Here is a 23,139-nt window from a genome sequence, read left to right as displayed (position 1 = left end):
CTCGCAGCGCAGTGCGGCCAGCGGGCTTAGAAACTTTGGCTAGCCAGGCGCGCTCAAGGGGTTAACAGGAGTAGGCGCTGGGTGGAGAGGAGGAGACGGGTTCTCATTGGAAGAAAGTTATCCAGGGGCGTGGCCCCAGAGTCTCCATACCCCACCCCTTTTCCACAACCCCCCCCCCTCCGCTCCACTTTGTACCTTTCTCACCCCGACTGCGAAGCGGGCCAGGACCCGCCGGACCAGACCAGACCGGACCCCGGGGGCGATGCGGCTGCTGCCCCTGCTGCGGACTGTCCTCTGGGCCGCGCTTCTCGGTTCCCCTCTGCGGGGGGGCTCCAGCCTCCGCCACCCCATCTACTGGAACTCCAGCAACTCCAGGTAGCCGGGCCGAACCGTACGAATGCCTAGTCGGGCCTGCGCGTTCCCGGGCTTTGCGCGCGCCCGCCGCTTGTTCTTTGCGCGGCGCCGCCTGAGCCCAGCCGCGCGCCGGGGCTCCTTTGTTTGAGCCGGCGGGGGAGGGGGAGGGGCGAGGCGCGCCTTGGGTCTCCCTCCCCCCCAACACCGCCCGCACGTGTTGGGGAGGTGGGGGGCGGGCGGAGGACCCCAGCCTTGAGGCTGATCGGTGGAGTCTGGGAGCGAGGAGCTGGGGGCCCTGAGTTGGCACTCCGGACCCCGCCCCCCTCGCTTCTCTTCTGGCGATCCCTAGCCTCCCGCCCGCTGAACCTACAGAATCAGGAAGGGGGGCTTTAACCTTGTGAAAGAACGTGGGTTGTTCTGTGGTTCACTAGGCCTCCACATTGGCGCTCAGTCTCCTGATCTCAGTTCGATATCTGAGCCCATCTTGGTCTTTATCGGTCCTTCTATTTCTGTTCAGTCTCAGCCCTGCCCTTCTAGGTGAATCACCTTTGGGCAAGTCGTGTGACCTCTCTAACCTCAGTTATGTCATCTGAAAAATGGGCTAATAATACCTAGCACCCTGGGAAAGTCAGGCAGGCTAACTGAGGTCATGTATGTGAAAAGAGGTGCAGGCTATACAAATACAAACGATTATGTGTTTCTCTCCTGAGCTGTCTGCCTTTGAACTTCGGTATTTTTTGCTGTTTCCATCCTCCTTCCCAATTCTCCCTCCCTCTCTGCCTTCCCCATCTGTTTTCCTTTCTGATTTTCTACTTCAGACAATCTGTGACTCTGCTCATGTATTCACTAACATTTGATAAGCACATACTGTGTGCCGGGACCTGTGCTAGGTTGCTGGGGATTAGCAATATGAGAACACCAAGACCCTGCCCTCTGGGAGTCCACAGACCCCCAGGAAAGCGATCCAAAGACAAGTCATTACGAACCAGCGCCTAGTGATAAGAGCTATTGTCCTCAAACTGAATTCTTCTATCTCGGTTCCAGACCAGTGCCTCTGAATCACTTAAGGACCAGTTAAAAATTTAGGTTCCTAGTTCCCAGCCTTGAGGTTTCTGGTTCATTCATGCAATCCACAAATATTTATTGAGCTCTGGCCTTGTGCAGGGCACTTTTCCAGGCACTGAGGATACAGTGAAACAAAATGTACTAAGGCCCCCTGTCCTTGCTCAGCTTGTGTTCTAGTAGCTCTGGGCTGAGCCCAGGAATCTTTTTTTTTTTTTTGGGTGGTGGGGAGAGGGGAATGGAGTGTGACTGGGTTTGAACTCAGCAGGGGCTTGCTTGAGCTATACCTCCAGTCCATTTTGTTCTGGTTACTTTTGGAGATGGGGTCTTGAACTATTTCCCTAGGCTGGCTTCAAACTGCAGTCCTCCCAATCTTAGCCTTCCAAGTAGCTAGGATTACAGGCATGAGCCACCAGTGCCCAGCCAGGAATCTTCCTTTCTAATCAGAGCTCTGATCAGGTGGTCCGTGGACCACCCATTGAGGGACACTTGGAGACCTTTCATAAATCAAACTTCACTGTGTATGTTGGGAGGGGGGAGAGGGAAGTGGTTCCTGCAGTATTTGTTACTACCAGGTGAGGGGACCACCTACTCTAGGCTGTCCTACCTTTACTGCTCCCTCAGAAGAGGATCCTAAGAAGGCTGAAGACTGGGTAATATGTGAAGGGGACTCCCCTCCATGCTTGGTACCTGGTGAAAGAAAAAAAAAAAACAGGCCAGCCATGCATAGTGATGTGTGGAGTCAGGAGAATCATTAGTTCTAGGTCAGCCTGGGCTACATTTCAAAACCTGGTCTTTAAAAAAAAAAAAAGGTACCCACCACCCCCTGCACCCACTCCCAATACCCACTCTCTCATTGTCGTTTTACCATGGAATTCCTTGCGCTGTCAGGTTGAGGTCTACAGGACAGGCTTCCTCTCTCTGTGTCTGGTACTGAGGGTCCTTACAATCCCCATCTTTAGCTGTCTATAACTGCTCTGCTGGCCTCTGTTCCCCTGCCCCTCTGCCCAAGCTTCTCGAAGCATCTCTCCACCCAGCATTTATCAAGAACAGATGCTAGCCAGGCCAGGCCCATGTGAGGCACTGGGGTGTGAGAGAGGCGGGTGGCATTGCCAGCCTGGAAAAGTAGGGTCAGCAGGTACTCCACACCCCAGTTGTGCCATGCCATAACTCCCCTTGTGCCTGCAGGCTGCTTCGAGGAGACGCCGTGGTGGAGCTGGGCCTCAACGATTACCTCGACATCTTCTGCCCCCACTATGAAAGCCCAGGGCCCCCTGAGGGCCCCGAAACCTTTACCTTATACATAGTGGACTGGCCAGGCTATGAGACCTGCCACGCAGACGGGGCGAATGCCTTCCTGCGCTGGAAGTGCTCCGTGCCCTTCGCTCCCTTGGGCCCTGTTCGATTCTCAGAGAAGATTCAGCGCTTTACACCCTTCTCCCTGGGCTTCGAGTTCTTGCCTGGAGAGACTTACTACTACATCTGTGAGTGACCAGGCAACACTGCACACCTCTTGGGGAAGGTGGGGAGAGGAGTGGGGTTTCCTGTCTTTGCCACTGGTCAAAGAGGCCTGAGGTAAAGGGAGAGGAGAGGCTGAGTGAGGAAGAGAGTTGTGGTCCCTAAGCCCAGGGGCTGGGCTGAGCCCAAGACTAAGTATGGGAACAGCTAGAGTGAGTTCATCACAGGGAGAAGAGGGTAAGAGCTGCTGGGAAGGGGGACAAGGGAGATTTGGAGAGGCACGGATGGGGCTGGCACCTGTGTGTGGCGCCAGAGGAAAGAACAGCTTTCCAGGGACTGGAGAAAGGAGAAGCTGAGAGGGTGTGAAGTAGACTAAGGCGAGGGGTGACTCCCGTGATAACTTCTTCCTTCCAATTTCCCACCAGCGGTGCCAACTCCAGAGAGTTCTGGTCAGTGCTTGAGGCTCCAAGTGTCCGTCTGCTGCAAGGAGAGCAGTAAGTGCGTAGGGGAGCTGAGATGGGGAGGAGCCCTTCTGGAGAGTCTGGGGTCCTGGGAAGGAGTGGGGAGAATCTAGGTGCATGACAGTCCGAGAGGTCCAGGTGGAGCTTTAAGCTGTCACCTCCTTCTCCCTCAATTTAGCCTTTTGGGAGCTTCTACTGCACCCTTTTTCAACCAGGCTGAGAGAATGGGGTCTCCAGGGACGGGATTCTTTAAAGCCTTAGCTGGACTGCTTGTCTTTATTTGGGAGGAGTTGGAAGTTGGGGCTTCGAAAGGATAAGGTGGATCATGGGAAAGCTGTGGCTGATTTGGGAGACCCTGGAAAATGGAAGGGCAGGGAGGAGGCTGCTGAAGAAATAGGTAGACCCATCAATGCCACCTTCTACCCTTCACAGAGTCCGAGTCAGCCCATCCTGTTGGGAGCCCTGGAGAGAGCGGCACATCTGGGTGGCGAGGGGGGCAGGCTCCCAGCCCCCTCTGTCTCTTGCTGCTACTGCTACTACCAATACTGCGTCTTCTGCGAGTTCTGTGAGCCAAGCAGACCCTCCCTGGCACCCTGAGGAGCCAGAGCCTTCCCAGGACTCCCTGTTGGAGGGGTCCCTGCCACTTGTACTGGTAATACCATGCCAGACAAACAAGATTCGAGCATTGATAGGGAAAGTCAGATGATCTGAGGTGACGCTTGAAGGTTCACCACAGGCTGAAGACAAGCCACAAAGGAGCGGAAGACAGCCCTGGGCTCCCTGGAGCACAGGCAGGACAAGCACAGAGGTTTTGCAGCTGCTTTCATGGTCCCATCCCCTCCCTGTGGAACACCAGGATTTGGTGGGATCAAATCCTTGAGCCACTAGGGGCCAAGGCTGAAGTCCTGGGGACAGGTGGATTGCTGGCCCAGGGCAAAGGCGAAGCCCTGCCATCTGTGTTCTATAGACCTCTTTCCTAGGGCAATACCTTGCCCTCCCAAGGGGGCCATTCATTTGTCTTCTGTGAAGACGGACTTGGACTTGCTATGAGGATGAATTTTATGCCGGTTTGTATTTTTATAAGTGTCTGACCAAACCCCCAATAAACCACCCATCTTTGTGTTGCCCTCCCTAACCTACTGCCCCTTGGCTCCTTCCCTGGCACCAGGACTCCCTGGGGTCTGTGCTCTCAGCTTGCCTTGGCCTGACCTCCATACCAGCTGTGTCCAGGCCATCTATGCCAGGCCTCAGTGGGCACCCCTCTGGGCAGTGTGTGGTGGGTGCCAGGAGCAGCTGTGAAGCTTGGCACCCTCTCCCACCTCCCCAGCGGGCTTCCTGTGCTGAGGAGGGGGCAGATGCTGCTGACAGCCCACTGGCTTGGGGCACTGTGCAAGCCCTGGCAGCCCCTAGAAGAGTGCTTGGGCAAAAACGAGGGGTAGTGTGCAGACAGAACCTGGGATTCAGAATGCCTGAGTCCTGAGAGCTGGACTACCCTCCGCCTCCCCCTCCCCAAGGGCACTCTGGGCGGTGCCTGGCCTAGAACTGGGAAGGTGGGGTCAGATCAAAGCCTCTTTCCCCAGCGGCCTCTTTGTTCTTGGCTTTTATAAGGAGGAGGGGGTGGGGCTGAGGAGGGAGGGCCCCCTTTGCTCTCAGCCCAACACTGTCTCTTCCCACCTCTGGTAGGTGAGGCTCTGTCTCCCCCAAGTCCAGCCAGGTCTCATTTTCTGAACTGTATCCTGGGTGGAGCCAGGGGAGGGGGCGCCGGTTCTCTTGCAGCTGTGCTCTACCCGCCCGTGTGCCCCGCAGCCTCCTCTGGCAAGGTGCCGGCCCACCTGGCACCGAGCCAGCGATCGATAGGTGGATGTTGTGCTGATTAGCTCGGCCCGGCTGCGGCAGCAAGAGGCAGCGTGTGAACATGGGGTGGGGGGAACGGGGAGGGCTCTGGGGGGTCCAGAGACCAACCAACACCGAGATGCTGGGGATTGCGAGCCCCTACCCTCTCCCCTTTCACACCTGCGTCAGACCTGAGTCCTTCTCTCCAAGGGACCGACTTCTGCTGTCATCGTTCACGTTAATTCCATGGCTCCGACTGAGGCTGGGAGCGGCGGGGAGGAAAGGGGAGAATGTGTGAGGACTGCGCCGTGGGCAGAGCAGACTGGAGTCAACCCCTTCCCCCATTCGAGGCCACTTTCAGAAAATGCCCTCTCTGTAAGTGCGTGTGCCTGCGGATTTCATGTTCAGTCCCTTTCTCCAAACCTCGATCTTTAACGAGGAGCGAGGAGATGAGGCGGCAAGGAGAGGGTAGAATCTGAGCTGAAAGAGGAGCCACGGGCTAGGTCTTCTAGTCCTGAGTTCAAGTTCCATCTTTACCATCATCCTGGAGGGTGTCTATATGTTGCCATGGAAACCGATTGTACTGCTACCTCCGTCTCTCATCAGGGAAAGCGCAGGCTAGCAAGTCGGGGGGCGACTGGTTAGCAGTCCCTGCTCTGGATTCAGAACTATGGGGGTCTCAACCTGTTCTCAGCGGCCCCAAACATCTTCCTCTTCGCTGACCAAGGCGGGCGTGCTCGCTCCCGAGTCGGGCTGACGCGCGGATCCGCCAGTGATAACGCATGTGCGAAAGAGACGCTAGGCCCAGTCTGCTTTCCCCGCACTCAGATACACAGCCCGTCTCAGTCAGACGCACGCACTTGACACGGACACACGCCCTCGCCCGCCGCCCAGCTCCCTGCAGGTGCAACGGTGGCCGCCACAGGAGCCGAACCGAGGGGTCGTAAACTCAGGCCTTTGGGCCGCAGGCGCTCAAGCCAAGCCTCCCCTCCATACATTTCTTTTTCCTCACTGCCAGAGCCCTGCGCGGATGGCAGTTTCAGGGCGAAGCACTCCCTCAAGGAGAACTAGGGCCAAGTCCTGTTAGAGCCAAGACAGGTTGAAGGTGCTGGGCAGCCTTCCGGGCACCAGGCCCTACCCACGAAAAGTCCTCAAGGCATGTTCCGGGCGCGGTTCCAAGAAGCTAGGCGGGCCTACAAGTTTTGGGGCGTCGCCGATCTCCCCTAAACTCTGCAGTGCTAGACTGCTGAGGGTGGGGCCCTCAATTTATTGGACCTGCCCTAGAAGAGTCCGAACAGATGGAAAGCTCCACTCACTTTTTTTTTTTTTTTTTTAGCTCCACTCATCTGTACCTCGCCCTGTCTCCTGACCTGAACCCACTTCCACCCGGATCCTGCTCCCCTGTCCCCTGACTCCTTTCCTTTTTCTCTGCTTTTCTTTCATTATTTACTTCTTTATTCATTCATTCAGCACATCGTGAGCTCGGATGCGCCCTTCTTTCAGTTAACCAAGCTGACTGGGGTCGTCGGGGGATCCCCAGAGGTGACGCAGTTGAAAAGTGTTCACTCTGATTTCCAAATGGCCAACAGAATTCCGAGGCCTAGGGCATGAGGTCATCAGCGATAATGCCCATTGGTTCCGGCCTAGATGTGAGGAGAGGGGTCCCCATAGCAACCGACGGTGCTTCCCAGCCCGCAGAACCTGGAGAGGGGTCGTTGTTCAAGCTGAAGTGGATGCTGGGGATGGGGCGAGGAAACTGCCTGGAGCTCAGCTTCCCAGGTTCTGCAGCCGTAGCCTACCCGTCTCTTGTCTTTCTTGAGACCCTTTTCCTCACTCAAAGTAATGGTCAGTGCCACTTAACCCAGAAAGGTTAAGTGGGGGTTATTAGCGACAGCACTGGGGTCTTGAGTGCAGAGCTGCTGCGGTGGGGAATGTCAGTTCTGAGATCCTTGTGTTCATCTGCATATCGTCTGCATCTCATTTGCATTCTCTTCATTTAAGGTCAAATTGGGCAGACATCCCCACCTCCCCACCACTGTCGCTTGTCTGTATCTGTAATCTGTCCCTTAGTGGCTCTCTAATCTATTCCTCAGTTGTCTAACTCCATGCCCCACCCCTCCTCCCACACTACACTGTCTCCTGGGGGTGGGAGGGGGCCAAACCTAGCTAAAGGATAAGGAGTCAGCCTCTCCCTCTGGATGTTTGGTGACAGATGGGGAGTTGCTGGTCTGTACTGCCTGGAGACCAAATTGGCAAAGCAAGTGGTTGGGGGGAGGTGCTGAGGCTGAGTTGAGGGTCTCCAGGGCCAAATCACCCACATGCCTGGCAGGGTGCTGGAACTAGGGATGCCTGGTTCCAGCAAGGGGCCGGCCTGCCCACCTGTCTGGTGCCAGGGCAGCTTCTTTCCTCCAATTAAACACTAATGAGGTGTCATTAACCCTTACCCTGCCTACTAGCCATCAGGTGGAGTTCAAGTTCATGGTCTCACCCTGAGGGAAGGAGAGGGAAGGAAAGCCTTTGAGGAAGCTGAGAGGAGTGAGGTCAGGGCACTGGAAGACAACAAGGCAGGGTCAGAGGTGTGAGTGACTTGCACTGGTTATCCTCTGTGGACTCCTGAGGGACTCAAGGAATGGGCACCATTGGCCAAATGCTTTTTTTTTTTTTTTTTTGCTCATGGATTCACAAGTTTGTTTTGTTTTGTTTGTGGTATTGGTGCTTGAACTCAGGGCTTACACCTTGAACCACTTGAGCCACTCCACCAGCCCTTTTTTGTCAAGGGTTTTTTGAGATAGGGTGTCACGAACTGTTTGCCCGGGCTGGCTTCAAACCTCAATCCTCCTGATCTCTGCCTCCTGAGTAGCTAGGATTACAGGAGTGAGCCATCGGTGCACAGTTCACACTGTTTTAAGTACCTCTACAAACTAAATACTTCTGCATGCTAGAAGCTAGGAATCCACACTTAAATGAGACAAGATCCCTTCTCTTAAGGAATCTTCATACATAGACTGACCAATGAATAAGTAGAATAGCAGGTAAGTGCTATTATAGAGCTGCATACAAAGTACTATGGGAACATGGAGAAAAAGGGTCTTCAGAGAAGGCTTTGATTTTGAAGAACAAAGTTTATGTACACAAAGTGTACAGCTGTGTCTTTGACACAGTATTGGTGTGTTTTTAGAACTATCGCTGTCTGTCTTCACAAAGGTATATGTTTTGCATTTACTTACATGTATGCAAGTGTGTGTTGTCTGACTCTCTGCATCTAGAATCCCTTCCCTGAACACATACTGTGGTTTTATTACAGATCAATGTTTGCTGTGAAGCTCTTGTGCAGATTGGCCTGAACCTGCCCTGCCCAAGGGAGGGAAGTAGAGAACTGATGCTGGCTCCATGGAAAGGGGTGGGCAAGAACTGTCTTCACACCTGGGGCCTGACACCTGACTCCCCAAGTGGCAGCAAGTCTGGCCAAGAAAGGCAAAAGGGCTGAGCCCCAGGCTGTGGTAGAGGGTGCCCAGGCCATAAACTCCCTTGCCCCCGACTCACCAGAGACACCTGGGGCTTATAGCCACCTCTCCCCACCAAGATCCCGGGCCCCCTCCCCCAGCCTGTTCATCTTCTGTCTGTGCTGAGGAGCAGGCTGGCTCAGACCTGTCTGCTGGCTCTCTCCCTTGGAGCAGATCCTTTCCAGGGGACACGGAGAGGGCTAGGGAATGCTGGGGCCCACTGGGAGGCCGTCAGATACTCCACCCTGGCCCTCTGAGGCTCTCTCCAGCGTGGATTCTCCCCACCCACTCTGAGATTCAACTTTTCTGGGCTTTGCCCAGGCATAATCATCACTGCCAGGGAGGCCCTTGACCACTAGGCGGAGGGTGGGAGCCAAAACTCTGGCAGTGAAGATGCGGTGGGGTGCCTTGTGATGCTTCTCAGAGACGTCTGACTTCTTGAAGCCGCTTTCTAGAAAGGAAACTGTTGGTGAAAGCCTGGATCTAGCGAGAGTCTGGAGGGTTAAGAAGAGGCCCTGGGGTCTGAGGAGAAGGCCAAAGACCCCTGTTTCCACACTGTGAAGAAGCAAGACTTTCTTTTGTTTCCTGTAACTTCCTCTTCCCCTCAGTCTATCTAATCTTTTCCTATATTAATCCCTACTCTCCAACCCCTTAGAACATCTCTCTGTGATGTCTATCGGGGAGGCTTGGAAATGAGAAGGGAACAGGTGTGAAAGGGAGTCTGGGGCTGGTTTAGGTGGGCAGAGCTAAGAGATAACTTCTTAATAATGATGATGAAGCTTCCATTAGTCAAGCACCTCTTGAGCCCTAAACACAGTGGTAAGTGCTTCTCAGATACTGTGGATCTTGATCCTCCTAACAAGCAATTCCTTGAGTAGTTAGGGTATTATTAACTCCATTGGACAGATGAGAAAGCAGTCCCGGAGAAAGTAAGTGAGCAGCATGGCCAGTGAGTGGGCCTTGCTGCTACTGAGGATGCCAGACTGCCTCTCCCCATCCAGTCTTTGTCACAGTACCTTCAGGAGGTATTTGCTCACCTAGTGTACCCCAGAGATGCTGCCCAGTTCCAGGCCTCTTGACTTGCTGGACTCAGCAGAGGGATCAGGGCGTATCTAGAACCTGAGTTATTACATCCTGACCCCACCAGCCAAGCCCTGCATTCTAATTTTCTACGTCCCTAGACCACACTCAAGAGCACCGCATTCTCTGCTGCCCAGTCATGTAGTCTGTGACTACTCAAGAAGGTAGCACACTGCAGAGCCATATGGACACACATTCTTGGAAGTCAGAGTCACTTGCATTACCCTCCTTGTTGGCACCCAGGAGTCCATGTTAGGACTACAGCAGCAGCCTGCCTGGTCCAGGGCACACACATGGGCCCATGCAAGGTGTGGACGGAACCTGTGAATATTTCATGTCTGGAGCTGGCGGCTGCCTCTCCTGCTCACACGTGTGCCTGATCTTCCTTCTCACAGGCTCCTTGTTTATTTGTTTAATGAATTATTTATACAGCCCCCCCTTTCCCTCCTGGCCTCCCCCTCCTCCAGGCCCTAGTCTCCATGATTTATTAAACGCAGCTCAGCCCTGTGGTTGCCACCCGCTGTCCCTGGAGCTGCCTTGGGCCACACAGCCTGAGAGCTCCCTCTGCTCCAGACCTGCTCAGCTCCCTGATTCCTTGGACCTTAGGGAGAGGGAAGAATGAGGCACTGTGTCAGAGAACTCCCAGGAGCCCTGAGCTTAGTGCTCCTGGAGAGATCATGACAGTCAGCCCTGTTCTGGCAACCCAAGGTCAGTAGGAATGGAAGCTAGAGACTGCAGGTGAGGAGAAAGGAAGCCTGAGGCTCAGAGAGAAGACCAGGCTTGTGGAGACAACCCAGCCTCCGCAGAGGCCCTTACCCTACAAGCAGTCAATCAAGGCCAGGTCTGTGCACCAGTGGTTCTCACCATAGGCTATGACACACTAGAGGAGAGGAAATCAAGAAATCAATGTTATGAGTCTGAAGCAGCTTTTTATTTCATTATTTTAAAAATTTTGAGATCTTTAGTAAGGATAAGTATTGCTTCATGAAACTTACTATTTCCTTTTGTATTCAGTAAATGTGTGTATATGCACTGGATTTCGATGTCAAATATACATCCTAGTTAGGAAAGAGTTGAGTCACAGGTATAAATAAAAGCCTAGACCCCACTGATAAAGGCCTGGGTCCTTCTATAACCCAAATGCCACAGAGAGAGGTCTAGACTTTAAGATTGGGTCCCAAGCATGTGGACAGTAGGCAGATCTTTTTTATTAATTTATTTTTTTAGTAGTACTGGTGATTGAACTCAGGAGCTCAAGCTTGCTAGGCAGGGGACACTCTCCAGCCCCAGTAGCCAAACCTTATACACAGAGACCTAGTCTTCAGAGAATCCTAGACCCCCTGAGTAGAGGCCTTCAGACAGGTCTAGGTATTATAGCTGGAGGTGCACATCTGTAGACAGAACTGCCACATTACAATTGTGCAGTTTGTGCATGGCACAAAGGAGCCACACAAAGGGCAAGAGGTGGCTGACTGACATCAGCCCAGGCTCCCTCACTAAGATGGGAAGACACATAGAGCTACCTCCCACTGAAGGAAGCAACACCTTTGTTTTTACACAAGGCCATTGCTTGCCAAGAGATGCACCCTAAAGGAACAGAGTCCACATAGAGGGGTGCTTTTTGTAATCTGCAAAAAGGCCCAAATCAGCTGGCAGCCTCATGGACAGAGGCCTAGATACCAGAGTGCCAGATTCCATGGCAGGCCTAGGCCCCACAGAGAATAAATATTTCCACTTAAAAACCAGGGCTGGGGTTATGGTTCAAGTGGTAGAACATTTGCCCACTAAGCACAAGGACCTGAGTTCAAACCTTAGTACCTCAAAAACAAAACAAAACCTAAAACCAGATTTAGGCCCTATAGACAGAGATGTTTAAACCCTCCAGAGAGGGCTCCAGATTCAAGGGAGAAGGGGCTCAGTTATTATTGGAGGGAGCATGTGGGGTGCTAGATTCTAAAAAGGAGCATCTGGGCCCTATAGTAAAGTCCGAATCTTTAAGCAGGGACATAGTGTTTCAAAAATGGAATCTAAAACCCTGGACCAAATCAGTAAGCTCCCATTCACTGTGTGTAGGGACAGCCTCTCTGCCAACTTGGGCCCTACAGAGAGAAGCCTACCTTTGTGGAACAGGGGGAGTATGGATAGCAGGGGAGAGGGCTGGGATTTGTAGCCCCTGGAGTAGGCAGGTTAGCATCATTTGAGTGAAACAAATCTCCCTGGGGTTGAAGAGTCTGAGGGCAGGGAGAGCTGTTTGCAAAGTCTCCCACTCCCATCCCAAGGGGCCTAATTTATTTTCTGGCTCCTGAGAAGACAGAAGACATCTCCTGGGGTAGAGAGGAGCCCAAGAGGACAAAGCCTGCTCTTGTCTGGCAGCAACTAGGTGGAGAGCCTACAGTGGATGGAACTGTCCCTCTCTCAAACCCAGCCTCTGACACAGGCTTGTGATCAGGACCCAAGGATAAGCAGATGGAGGGTGCCTATATGTCTGTCCCCTCTCCTAAACCACAGTAGCAAAACAGCATCCTGCCTGCCTGTTTGGATACAGGTGGTTGTCATAGGTCCTGAGAACCAGTCAGGCCTGGTTATACCTAGTCACTCTTAGTCTGGGCTTCTCTAAATGAGAAGAGATAAAGGGTGGATGCTCTCTATGTCTGGATTCTGGACCCTTCTAAATTTCTACTTCCTAGGAAAAGAAGTATGAAGTATGGGTGTGTTAAAGGGTACATGTGGGTTTGTATGTGAGTCATTGTGTGTGTGTGTGTGTGCGTGTATATGTGTCTGGGTTGGGTGCTTTTATGTCTCTGTGCTTGCCTATGGGCCTGTGTTTCTACAGCTCTCTAGTTTTCTGGTTTTTTTGGGGGGGGGAGAGTAGGTTTCTATACTGGGCTTTGAACTCAAGGCTTTCTGCTTGCTAGGCAGGCACTCTAACCTGGCTTGAGCAACACCTTCAAATCTAAGGTAGCATCTTTACCTGTGTGTCTGTCTGTGTGTTGAGTGCCTGTGTTTATAGGTTCTCTGTGTCTGGATGTTATGAGTCTTCTTTTCTGAACATGTATGTGTGTTTGGATGTCCCTATGAGAACAATGACTGTGATGAGAGCTGGAATACAGGTGCTCTGCCCTGTGTCAGCGTTTATGGGAACAGGAGTGAAAAAGCCCGAGGACATCACTGGGGGCACCGGGAGGGGCCCTGAGAAGCCCTTTGTGGATGTGCCAGGAAAGCCTGCTTGGGTCCCTCCTGCACCTTTGGCCCAGGCCCGCCAAAGGCCTTCTTGCATTCAGTACTGACATTTGTGTGTGTGTATGGGGGGAGGAGGGGCTGTGCTCCCATACTCCAGCTCCCAAAAAAAACAAGCCTTGTGATCACCTAGGGGCTTCAGGTCGCCAACTGTCAGGTCCTCGGTGCCAACTGAGGGCTTCTCCACCACCGTTCCGTGACCGTATACCTGACCCCTCAGGCACATGATAAGGGGGAGAATGCAGGGAACAGAAGGCCCTGATTGTTCAGACAGGAAGAGGGTCTAGTCCTACTCATTCAGAGGTGAACTCTAGCTCAACACTTCTTCACTCCATTTCAGGAATGAATGGGCCTACGAGATGAAGATCCCGTTTTGGGCTCCCAAGTCCTGGGAACTCCAGCTTGGGTAGCAAAAACGCACAGGACCAGTTGTGGCAAACAACCTAAGAGCCGAGGCATGCAGTACGTTCCTGACTGGGCAGCAAGATCCCTACCTCCCACGCGCTGCGCGCCCCCGACGCAAATGGGGCGTGGCCTGGCGGGAGCGCGCCAGGGGCGGGGCTTCGGGGGCGCGCCCAGGAGGGCGGAGGTAAGGGCTGTGGGCGTGGCCTAACTCTGGGGGCTGGCGGCAGCGGCAGCAGGGAGCTGGGAAGCTGAGAAGCCGGGAGTGCGGGGCTCAGTCGGGGGGCGGCGGCGGCGGCGGCTCCGGGGATGGCGGCGGCTCCGCTGCTGCTGCTGCTGCTGCTCGTGCCCGTGCCGCTGCTGCCGCTGCTGGCCCAGGGGCCCGGAGGGGCGCTGGGAAACCGGCATGCGGTGTACTGGAACAGCTCCAACCAGCAGTGAGTCGGGGGGCCTGGAGCCCGTGCGCCCCGTGTCAGTGAGAGGGGGAGCTGGTGGGCCCGGGAAGTCCTGGGGGAACCCAAGGTTGGAGTCCTGGGAGCTCAAACTGGGGGTGGGAAACAAGGAAGCCACTCTGTGGGCGTCTGTGAAACTCGGGGGTGTCTGAGAGAGGCTGTTGGGGTATAGTAAGGAGCGCTCAGACCATGCGGGGGAGGCTGCTGGGGGCCCCAAATCCATCTTGGCCTCTCTCCACACCCGCTGCTAGAATAGCGTGCCCCTGTTCCATAGTTCCCCATCTTCACTCCCTTTGGCTGGGTTGGGGTTTGAGCGTACCGGCGTGCTAGGGGTAGGCAGCCGCATTTGGGGGCCCAGGGATGACCCGTTTTCAGCCATGAGTGTTTCAAGAGATTCTGTCTAAGACTCTTGCTTTAAAAAGTGGGGTCCAGAGCTGAGGCAGGAAGTCCAACCCAACGCCTCCCCAGAACGAAGGGGAATGGGTTGCCCTGGTTGTGTGGATTAACCCCGCTGGGGTGGGCTGGGGCTGGACCGCCGAGTTGGGGGTCCCTGGGAGTGCTGCTTGGTTAGGATGGGAACGTAGGTACTGGTAACAGGGAAGAAGGCAGAGAGATGTCGGTGTGTCACACACACACACACACACACCCGAGCTGGGGACGGCGTATGGCACCAAGTGTGAGCGGGCGTGCGCGGCTGTCAATGTGCGTGTGTGTCTGAGTGTGATTTGTGTGTCTGCGTCGGCGATCGTCTAGGGATGGGAGCGGGCGGCGGGTCGGGGAGGGGGCTGCGGTCGGTGTCCGCGTGGCCGGCCTCGTCTGGGTTGGGGTGGCTATTGGCGCCGCCGCGGTCTGGGCGGGTGTCGGGGCAGCCGTGCGGTTTCCCGGGGTGTGTGGAGCGGCGGCCGGGTGCCGCCTGCGGGGCCGGGTCTTAATTCTGCTCAGTCCTTGCTGCCCTTGTGTTATCCTGGCCGAGCCGCCGTGTGTATCACCCTGGCTGCCTCGGTGTGTGTGTCAGTGTGTTGGTGGGGGGGGGATCCCTGGGGACGCGGGGGTCACTGTCACACCTGCCCGGGCGGTGGCAGCAGCACCGCCTCTAGCTTCCTACCCCGGGGGCCTAGCCTGGAGCAAATGGCGAGACCCCGGGGGAGGGGACCAGGAGGGCCTGGTGGCCGCGACCCCCAACCTTCCGGGGGGAGGGGCTGCCGTTCGCCGCTCCGCTCTTTGTTGTTTGGGGCTCTGCGCCTCCCCCTTTCTCCCTCCTCGCGCCCAGAGTGTCAGACTGGGGGTGGGGATGAGCCAACGACGCCCCCCTCTCGCTTCCCATGGAAACCTCGGGGGTGGGGATGCGGCCCCTCCTCCTCCCTCCCCCCCACCCCCGGAGCGGGACTCGGAGATCTCCGGGGGGCGCTGAGGGCTGACTCCTCTCCTCTATCTAGCTTGTCCCCCTCCCCAGACTCACTCTTCCGACCCCCGCCCTGCTAGAGTCTGGCAGGGAGTGAAGAGCTCTCAGGTGAGGGACCCAGGTGCCTCCCCCATGTTTTTAGGGGAAGCTGGAGATTAGGAGATACAAGAATAGCCTTGAGGGAGGGGTGTTGATCAGGTTCCCCTCCCCCACATACACCTGGGCGCAGGTGAAAGCCCCGGAAGGGGGTAGGGGAACGGGGTTTCGGTCCTCTCCACTCCCGTGCGGGCCGGGACCGGCAGAGGTAGGAGGGGGCTCACACTCGGCCAAGAGGCCGCCGCCGCCCTCGCCTTTGCTTCCCTGGCCTTTGTTGCCGCTGCGCCCGGGCTCCCCGGCTCCCTCACTGCGGCAGCCGCGGCCCCATAAATCGTGAGAGCGACGTGCTCCGGAGCCGGGAGTGGAGAGGGCCTGGGAGCTGGGGGCGGGGCCGGGCCCTGACACAGGCTCCCGCACCCCCTCCCCTCCAGTCACGTGAGCAGGGCTCCTGTATTCTACCTCCCATCACGTGCGGAGGGTCTCTACCCCTTGGGGTCACGTGGGGAGGGTCTTACGACCCCGCCTCCTGGGGTCACGTGGGAGGGTGCTGGTGGGACACGTGCAGCGGCCTCCTTTGACAGACTTGGGGGTAGTGCCCAGTGGCGGCTACCTACACCTCTTTACTCCCCCACACCCCCGTTCAGCCCCTCCCTTTAATCCCCTGAAATAGGAGAAACCTGTTCCCAATCTGGCCCAGAAACTTGGGGGGGGCATTCTATTGCGGGGAAGCCTGAGAGTGTGAGGTCGAGGGGTCCTCTGAGCCCGGAATTGAAATTGGAGGGAGGCTGAGGGCCAAATATATGCCCTCTGCCCGTGCTTCATTTCTTTGCAGAACTGAGCAAAGGTGTGTTGGTTCTCGACCCTGTCGAAAGAGCCTCAAGAACGTGTTTCTCTAGCGATCTCTCCACTTGTCTCTGATCTCTGAAACGGTTCTGTTGCCGATCTCTTCCATTCATTCAACAAATATTTGAGGCTCTACTACGTCCCTTATATGGCCTCTGTTTTCTCCCAGTCGCTGAATCTCTGCCCTACATCCTCTTGTGTCTCTGATTATTTCCTTTGCGTCTCTCTGATCTCCATCTCCTCTGTTGTGGGCCTTCCCTGGATCGGCCTCTAGGTCTTTCCCGTTTTCCAAGTCTCCCCTCCGTCCTCGTTCTTTTCCCTCCCTCTCTCGGTTTCTGGCCTCCTCTCTCCCTTTCTCGCTGTGTCTCTCTCCCCTCCTTTCCTCTCGCAGTGAATCCTGTCACTCTTAATCTCCCCTCTCCGTGTGTGTCTCCCTGTCACTCCATCTCTGTGTGTCTTGCTTTCGGCGGGTCTTTCGCTCCTCTCCGCCGCTGCAGATCAATAAACCTTCGCCGCCGCCGCCGCTGTCGCAGGGATGACGGGCGGGGGTGTCGGGCGCATTGATTCTTCTCCCCCCGACGCAGTCTGGGGAAGCCCCAGGCCCAGAACCCAGCTAGCCAGACTAGACCCGTGGGATACAGAGGTCTAGGGCGACTGAGGGGCTCGGGGGTGTCAGCGTGCACACGCCGCCCCGCGATCGTTTATGCCTTCTCCCCGCCAAGTACCGGCGCGCGGACCCCACGCCGCGCACACGTGGTCCGGCCTCGCCTGCTGGAGCGAGCGCCGCGCAGCCTCGGGGGCGCGCGCTAGAGGAAAGAACCTGGTTTCTACATTCCTCCTCCACTCCCTTAACTTGTATCCTGGAGTCTAAGGCAGGGGACAGGGATTTAACAAGTTCTGGGGCCCTTGAGACCCTTATCTTACTCCCTGGTCTTATTACACACCCTGTTTACCTGCTCCTAATTGCCCCGGGGGGACAGGTTTGCTCCTTCCCCGCTCTCCCGTCGCCCATCCTGCTACCTCCGCGGACACTCAGGGCTGAGTGGGGCCAGGCTCAGGAAGGCGGGGCACTGAAGGAGCGAAGGAGAGGGATCGGGATGCGCCCTAGAGCGGAGCGAGCCAGCAAAATCCAAATAAACGGGTGAGGGGCACCCCCTCTAGGAGAGCTGTATCAATATTCGCCTTTCTGCGGGAGAAGTGGGAAGCAAGAAGGGGATGAAATGGGGGGAAGAATAGCTATCTGAAGGAGCGGTGCAACCCAGTCCTACATCCCAGCCCCACCCGCGGGGGGTGGGACCCTGGAGGCGGGGTTAGCTGCGGAGCTCTGCTGGGGCCTAGCGGTACCTCCCTCTTCACTGCCAGGCGAGGGAGGATGACAGATTCAATTAAAGTGTCCAAGCCAAGCAGACAGGTCGTGTCTCCTAGGAGTTGTGGCTTGAGATTCCTGGCACCCAGCCCTTCTGCCCCCTGTCCACTAGATACCAACTGGACATAACCATCCCGCCAGCAAGTCTTTCTCCCACATGCTCAGCTTTGGGAAGGTGCACATTTCAGGGGCTTTTTCTGCCACCCAGAACAGAGATAGGTAAGAGGTGGCTTCTCTTTCCTTGTGGTCACCTGGCAACCTTTTTTATAAGGCTGTTCCACCCTGCTGAGGAAACTGAGGTACCTGTAGGAATATCTGGCTTGCTCCCTGCTGTAATGGGGTGTGTGGTAGGAGGAACTGGGCGTTGCGGCAGGGAGGGGCTGCTTTAGAATGAGACTGGAAACATGGGTGAGGCCCAAGGACAGAGGCCCCAGTGTGGTTATGAAGCTGCTCCAACTCTGGCACTCTATACTGACAGCCCCCTCCCCAAAGCCTGAGGGGAGGAACAGGAGACTATGGGGTTGGAATGGACAGGCAAGCTTGAGGTGGCGGCTGGGAGCCAGGCCTGGTCTAACCCGTTTTCCTGCTCCCAGTGCCTCAGGCCGAGACTCCTGCCCACCTGAGTGCCAGGACCAGGGAGGGGCCTGAGTGACCCATCACTCCCATGGGAACAAAGTAGGACTGTTGGTATTCATGATGAGTCAAGGAGGCTGTGCCCATTCTAACTGGGGTGCCCAGACACCAACTCTCACCTGTCTGCCTCACTACCAGGCATGGAAGGGGGTACTGGGAAGGGGGCAGCTTAGACCAAACTAAGGAAGTAGGGTAAACTGGGGAGGGACCCTCAAGGCCCCATCCCATGCAGAGGCCTCCAAGCTCATTTCCCTAATGGATCTAATTACTGTTTGTGGAACTGGGTGGGACTTGGAGTGCCAGTCCCTCCCCTCAAGGAGTTCCCAGGGACTAGGGACCCCTGCAGTGGTTTGACAATTTGGCAGGTACCCCATGTCTTCCTGTGTCCGTTGCTCTCTCATGTTTCTGCCAACATGTATGAACTTACCCTGAGAACATTAGGGGATACTTCTGCCCTCTCCTCCAAATTTCTTTCTCCATTTAAAGGTTCCTCCCTTCCCCACACCACTCAGGACCACCCCTGAGAGTTTCAGACCAACACTTTGTTGGTGACTAGAAAGGCAGGTGGGGATTACTAGGGACCCAGCATCTGCTTCTCTGTCCCAGGGACTGATCTGGAAAGTGAGAGGCACAGCCATTTTATCTAGGTACCCACTCATCTACCATTGTTATGAGGGACAGTAGCATCCAGGTGGAGGAGAGGTTTGTAATGAGACAAGTTTTGGCTAGTTGGCAGGATGCCACGTGGGGCCTTAGTGCTGACTCCCTTAGCTCCCTGATTTGTTGTATTAAGGACCTAATTGTCCATGGTTTCAATGGTGAAGGCAAATGGGACTAGAAGTACAAAGGTCAGAGATACTGTCATATGGAAAAGGCAGGGAGAGACCCTGAGATTGCTGGGGCCAACCAATACTGACATGCGGCTCAGCACACATGAACCCAGCTGTTCTATGTGCATGCCGCCTAGGAGTGGGCGGTGGACATTTTTGTGTGTGTGCCACAGAACTTGTGCATGTATATGCATGAAGCGCCATACATGCGTATGTAAGGGCAGGTCCTGTCGGACTGGCCTTGGGGGCGGACTGACAGCTGCAGGGAAGCATGCTGGGAGAAGCGATGGTGGGCGTGAGTCCCACAAAAGGGAACCCTCTCCTTCCACCCTTCACTTCCATCCCTTCAGTCCCTCCTCCCGGCTGGTGAATTGTGGGGAATGGACCGAAGAAATCCGGGCCTGGGTCAGGGAGTCGTTGGGGCCTGCGCCGTTTCTGTGGCAACCAAAGCGTATGTTCCCTTCTTCCCTCCGCCCCTCTCCCTCGCCTCTTTTCCTTGGGAGGCAGGTCGGGCTTCCCTGCACCTTTGCTACCCTCTGGTGGCCATCAGGAGAAAGACAGGCCAAAAAGGCGAGGGCACGGAAGGCTAGAGAAGGGACAGGCGGCACTAGGGCCCTGGGGACAGACAGGGGCGGCTGAGAAGAGAGGAAGCTCGGAGGAAAAGTCGGGAGACTCCGGGGACCCTAGGGAAGGTCTGCGGAGCGGTGACGGTCGGCGTTGGGGTTTCTTCTCTGACCCGCTTCCTTTCCCCACAGCCTGCGGCGAGAGGGCTACACGGTGCAGGTGAACGTGAACGACTATCTGGATATTTACTGCCCACACTACAACAGCTCAGGGGTGGGCCCCGGGGCCGGGCCCGGGCCGGGCGGCGGGGTGGAGCAGTACGTGCTGTACATGGTGAGCCGCAGCGGCTATCGCACGTGTAACGCCAGCCAAGGCTTCAAGCGCTGGGAGTGCAATCGGCCGCACGCCCCGCATAGCCCCATCAAGTTCTCGGAGAAGTTCCAGCGCTACAGCGCCTTTTCGCTGGGCTACGAGTTCCACGCCGGCCACGAGTACTACTACATCTGTGAGTGACAGATGCGGGCGGTCGGGACACAGAAGTTAGTCTGAGTGACAGCCAGGGTGGAGTCCCGTGAGTGGGACTGGAGGAGGGTTGGGGGGCGGCCGATGCGGGCGCGAGGCCTCAGAGGGTGGGAGTGAGACCTTAGGGTAAGGCGTGACATTAGAGCCTTCAGGGTTTCAGCTCAGGCGGGGCCGTAAGGCTAAGAGGGGTTTAGTGACCGTCCCAAGTTGGGGCCGCACAGTGTTGCTGTGAGGGACATTCTGGATCGGGGCTTCTAAAGCTGATTACGGAGCCCCAGGGACCAGTGTTCAAAGGGTAGGGGAGCTACTGAAGGAGGTGGCCCAAGGGGCGCAGTGTGCAGTGGGTGAGGAGAGGCACCAATTGGGCGAAAGCAACTCAGTCCCAGTCTCTTCCCCAGCTACGCCCACCCACAACCTGCACTGGAAGTGTCTAAGGATGAAGGTGTTCGTCTGCTGCGCCTCCAGTGAGTATCGTCAGCTCCCAGCCTCGCCCCCACCCTTGGCTCCCCTGCTTTGGGTTTCCCCTGGCTTCCTGGGGGTGGTGGCGGAGGGCACAGGCAAGGGGGGCTTGCTCTCCAGCTGTAGCAGGGGGAGGGGGGTCCTGGCCCTGACTCTCCCCTCCTCTCTCCCCACCCGCACCCCACCCCGCAGCATCGCACTCCGGGGAGAAGCCGGTCCCCACTCTCCCCCAGTTCACCATGGGCCCCAATGTGAAGATCAACGTGTTGGGTGAGTCTGCGCAGCGCCCTCTGGTGGCCACTGCTGGAACCGCAGCCCCCTTCCTGGTGCCTGCTCAATTCGCATGACTTTCCCTGGGACACCTATCCTTCCTGCCCCATGGGTGGTCACGTCCCTGGCTCCACTGCTACTGCCGCTGCCGCGTGCCCCCGCCCTGGCGCGCGGCCCAGCCCTCACCAATCTGTCTATTCATCTGTCCACAGAAGACTTTGAGGGAGACAACCCCCAAGTGCCCAAGCTTGAGAAGAGCATCAGCGGGACCAGCCCCAAGCGGGAACACCTGCCCCTGGCCGTGGGCATCGCCTTCTTCCTCATGACACTCTTGGCCTCCTAGCTCTGCCCCCTCCCGTGGCAGGGAGAGATGGGACGGGGTTGAGAAGGAGCAGGGAGCCTTTGACCTCTCCAAGGGAAGCCTAGATGTGGGACCTACACCCCTCCTCCCATGGCTGGAAGTGGGGTCTGCACCATACATCTGTGCCGCCCCCCTACCCCCTCCCTCCAGGTAGGGTACTGTAGTGGATTAGGCACAGGTGTCACACAGGTGTTCCACAAGTCCCAGGTGGCTTTGTGGCTTTGGTAATGTTCCTTCCAAACTTGGGGTCATAAAGGGCAGTGCTCAGAGCTCCCTGACCCTTGGTGCCCTCCCCCTTTCTCCCACCAGAGAGACAAATACGCCCCAGAGAGAGCAAAATCGAAGCATGGGAGGTGTCCTTATCACTCTCCTCCAGGGCAGAACATGGGGAGGGGACTAGAGGGGTGAGGGGGTAGCGCTGCCTGCTGCCCCTTCCCCTGTTTACAGCAATAAGCACGTCCTCCTCCCCCTACTCCCACTTACAGGATTGTGGTTGGATTGGGATTGAATCCAAGTTTACAAACAAACACCCCTGGGGAGGCAGGCAGTAGACAGGGGTGGCAAGGGGTGGGCACTGGGGTTCCAGGCAGGCATGTACAGACTCTATATCTCTATATAATGTACAGACAGAGTCCCTCTCTCTCCTTACCCATCCTTTCTCAAATTCCCCTCCAGCTTTAGACCCTTCCCCACCAGGCTAGGCCCCCCCAGGGGACCCCCGGCCCCTCTTTTGTCTTCTGTGAAGACAGGACCTATGCAACGCACAGACACTTTTGGAGACCGTGAGACAACGCCCCTCCCTTCCAGCCCTGAGCCGGGAACCAACACCCAGGACCTTGCCCTGCCCACCCTATGTGGTCCCCACCCATCCTGGGCCTTTTTCAAGTGCTTTGGCTGTGACTTTCATACTCTGCTCTTAGTCTAAAAAAATAAACTGGAGATAAAAATAACTGAGTGCGTGTGATTTCAAGGGGCCATCACCCTCCTGTTTCACTGGCTAAATCTCACAGGGCACAGGGCCTGAGGCAGGGAGGGATTCTAGGCCAAAGAGTCCACAGAGCACCTTGTTCTATGGCTTGTCTTCTTTGAGAGAGGCAGCTCTGGGAGCCACAGGGGCTTCAAGCTGAGCCTGGTTGACTTTGGGCAAATTCCTTAACCTCTCTGGGCTCAGGTTCCCATCAGAAACACTGGGCTATGCTACTTATCTCTCAGGGCTGGTGTAAGGATTAAATGATGGGGAGAGATAAAGGCTCAATCAATGATGGTGTTCTCCTCTTCTCATTCCATGCTATAATCAGGGGTTCTTAGCTGGGGTCTGGATTTCAGGGGATTTTGTGAACCTAGATAGGAAAAAAAAAAATTACATCTTTATTTTCACTCGCCTGTAACAAATTTAACATTCTATTATGTACTAGGGCAAGAAGCCACAATAGTGTTAATGGTGCCTGTGACTGTAACCAACAGAAATCACAGATGTTTTCAGACTATTACAGTTGTTGAAGATATCTCACATCATTTATGTGCATCACTACTTTGAAATGATCATAGTTGTTAGACCTTCTTTGTTTTTGATGTGTTAATAAAGAAGCATATATATTACTAGGCCAAAAATGTAATGTTTTGATAACTGTGTTTCAATATAATTGGTTTCTCTTATAACCCTTTGTAATTTTATTCATTTAAACACATTATGTCAGCCAGGCATGATGGAGCACACCTGTAATCCCAGCACTTGGGAGGTGGAGGCAGGAGGATCATGAGTTTGAGGCCAGCCTGGGCTACATAGTGAGATGCCTCAAAAAACCAACAAAAAAACATGCCCATTGCTCGAGCTGGGGCTGCATCCATCAGGAGAGCAGAGGGGACAGAGGCGAAAGATGGGTGAAACAGTAAAAGTGTGCTTCTCAGGAACCCAAGCTGGGTAAGGTCAGGAGAGCACTTCATAGGGGGT

General features: G+C 55.6%; 1 protein-coding gene across 6 annotated transcripts; it reads left to right on the top strand.

Moving 5' to 3' along the window:
• The first annotated feature begins 187 nt into the window (after positions 1–187).
• Efna3 (ephrin A3) lies at positions 188–22,138 on the top strand. 6 transcript variants are annotated; one of them, XM_074047952.1, is made up of 5 exons: positions 188–375; positions 19,768–20,081; positions 20,497–20,562; positions 20,750–20,827; positions 21,040–22,138. In XM_074047952.1, exons 1-5 carry the CDS (start codon positions 263–265, stop codon positions 21,168–21,170), a joined length of 702 nt encoding a protein of 233 aa, XP_073904053.1. In that variant the 5' UTR covers positions 188–262; the 3' UTR covers positions 21,171–22,138. The 6 variants fall into 6 exon arrangements, with proteins under 6 accessions (XP_073904053.1, XP_073904054.1, XP_020021706.2 ...); XM_020166116.2 differs by lacking the exon at positions 188–375 and adding an exon at positions 13,608–13,827; XM_074047949.1 differs by lacking the exon at positions 188–375 and adding an exon at positions 19,310–19,463.
• Positions 22,139–23,139: the final 1,001 nt, after the last annotated feature.

This window comes from Castor canadensis, chromosome 11 (assembly GCF_047511655.1).
Source record: "Castor canadensis chromosome 11, mCasCan1.hap1v2, whole genome shotgun sequence".
Lineage (NCBI taxonomy): Eukaryota > Metazoa > Chordata > Mammalia > Rodentia > Castoridae > Castor > Castor canadensis.
This window is presented reverse-complemented; position numbering and strand designations above follow the sequence as displayed.

What these genes read in the sequence shown, in the direction of transcription:
- Efna3 (XM_020166116.2), top strand. Translation starts at nt 13,700, where the DNA reads ATGGCGGCGGCTCCGCTGCTGCTGCTGCTGCTGCTCGTGCCCGTGCCG. An exon ending in TGGAACAGCTCCAACCAGCA is followed by an intron (nt 13,828 to 19,767) that starts GTGAGTCGGGGG and finishes CTTTCCCCACAG; the next exon opens with CCTGCGGCGAGAGGGCTACA. An exon ending in CCACGAGTACTACTACATCT is followed by an intron (nt 20,082 to 20,496) that starts GTGAGTGACAGA and finishes TCTCTTCCCCAG; the next exon opens with CTACGCCCACCCACAACCTG.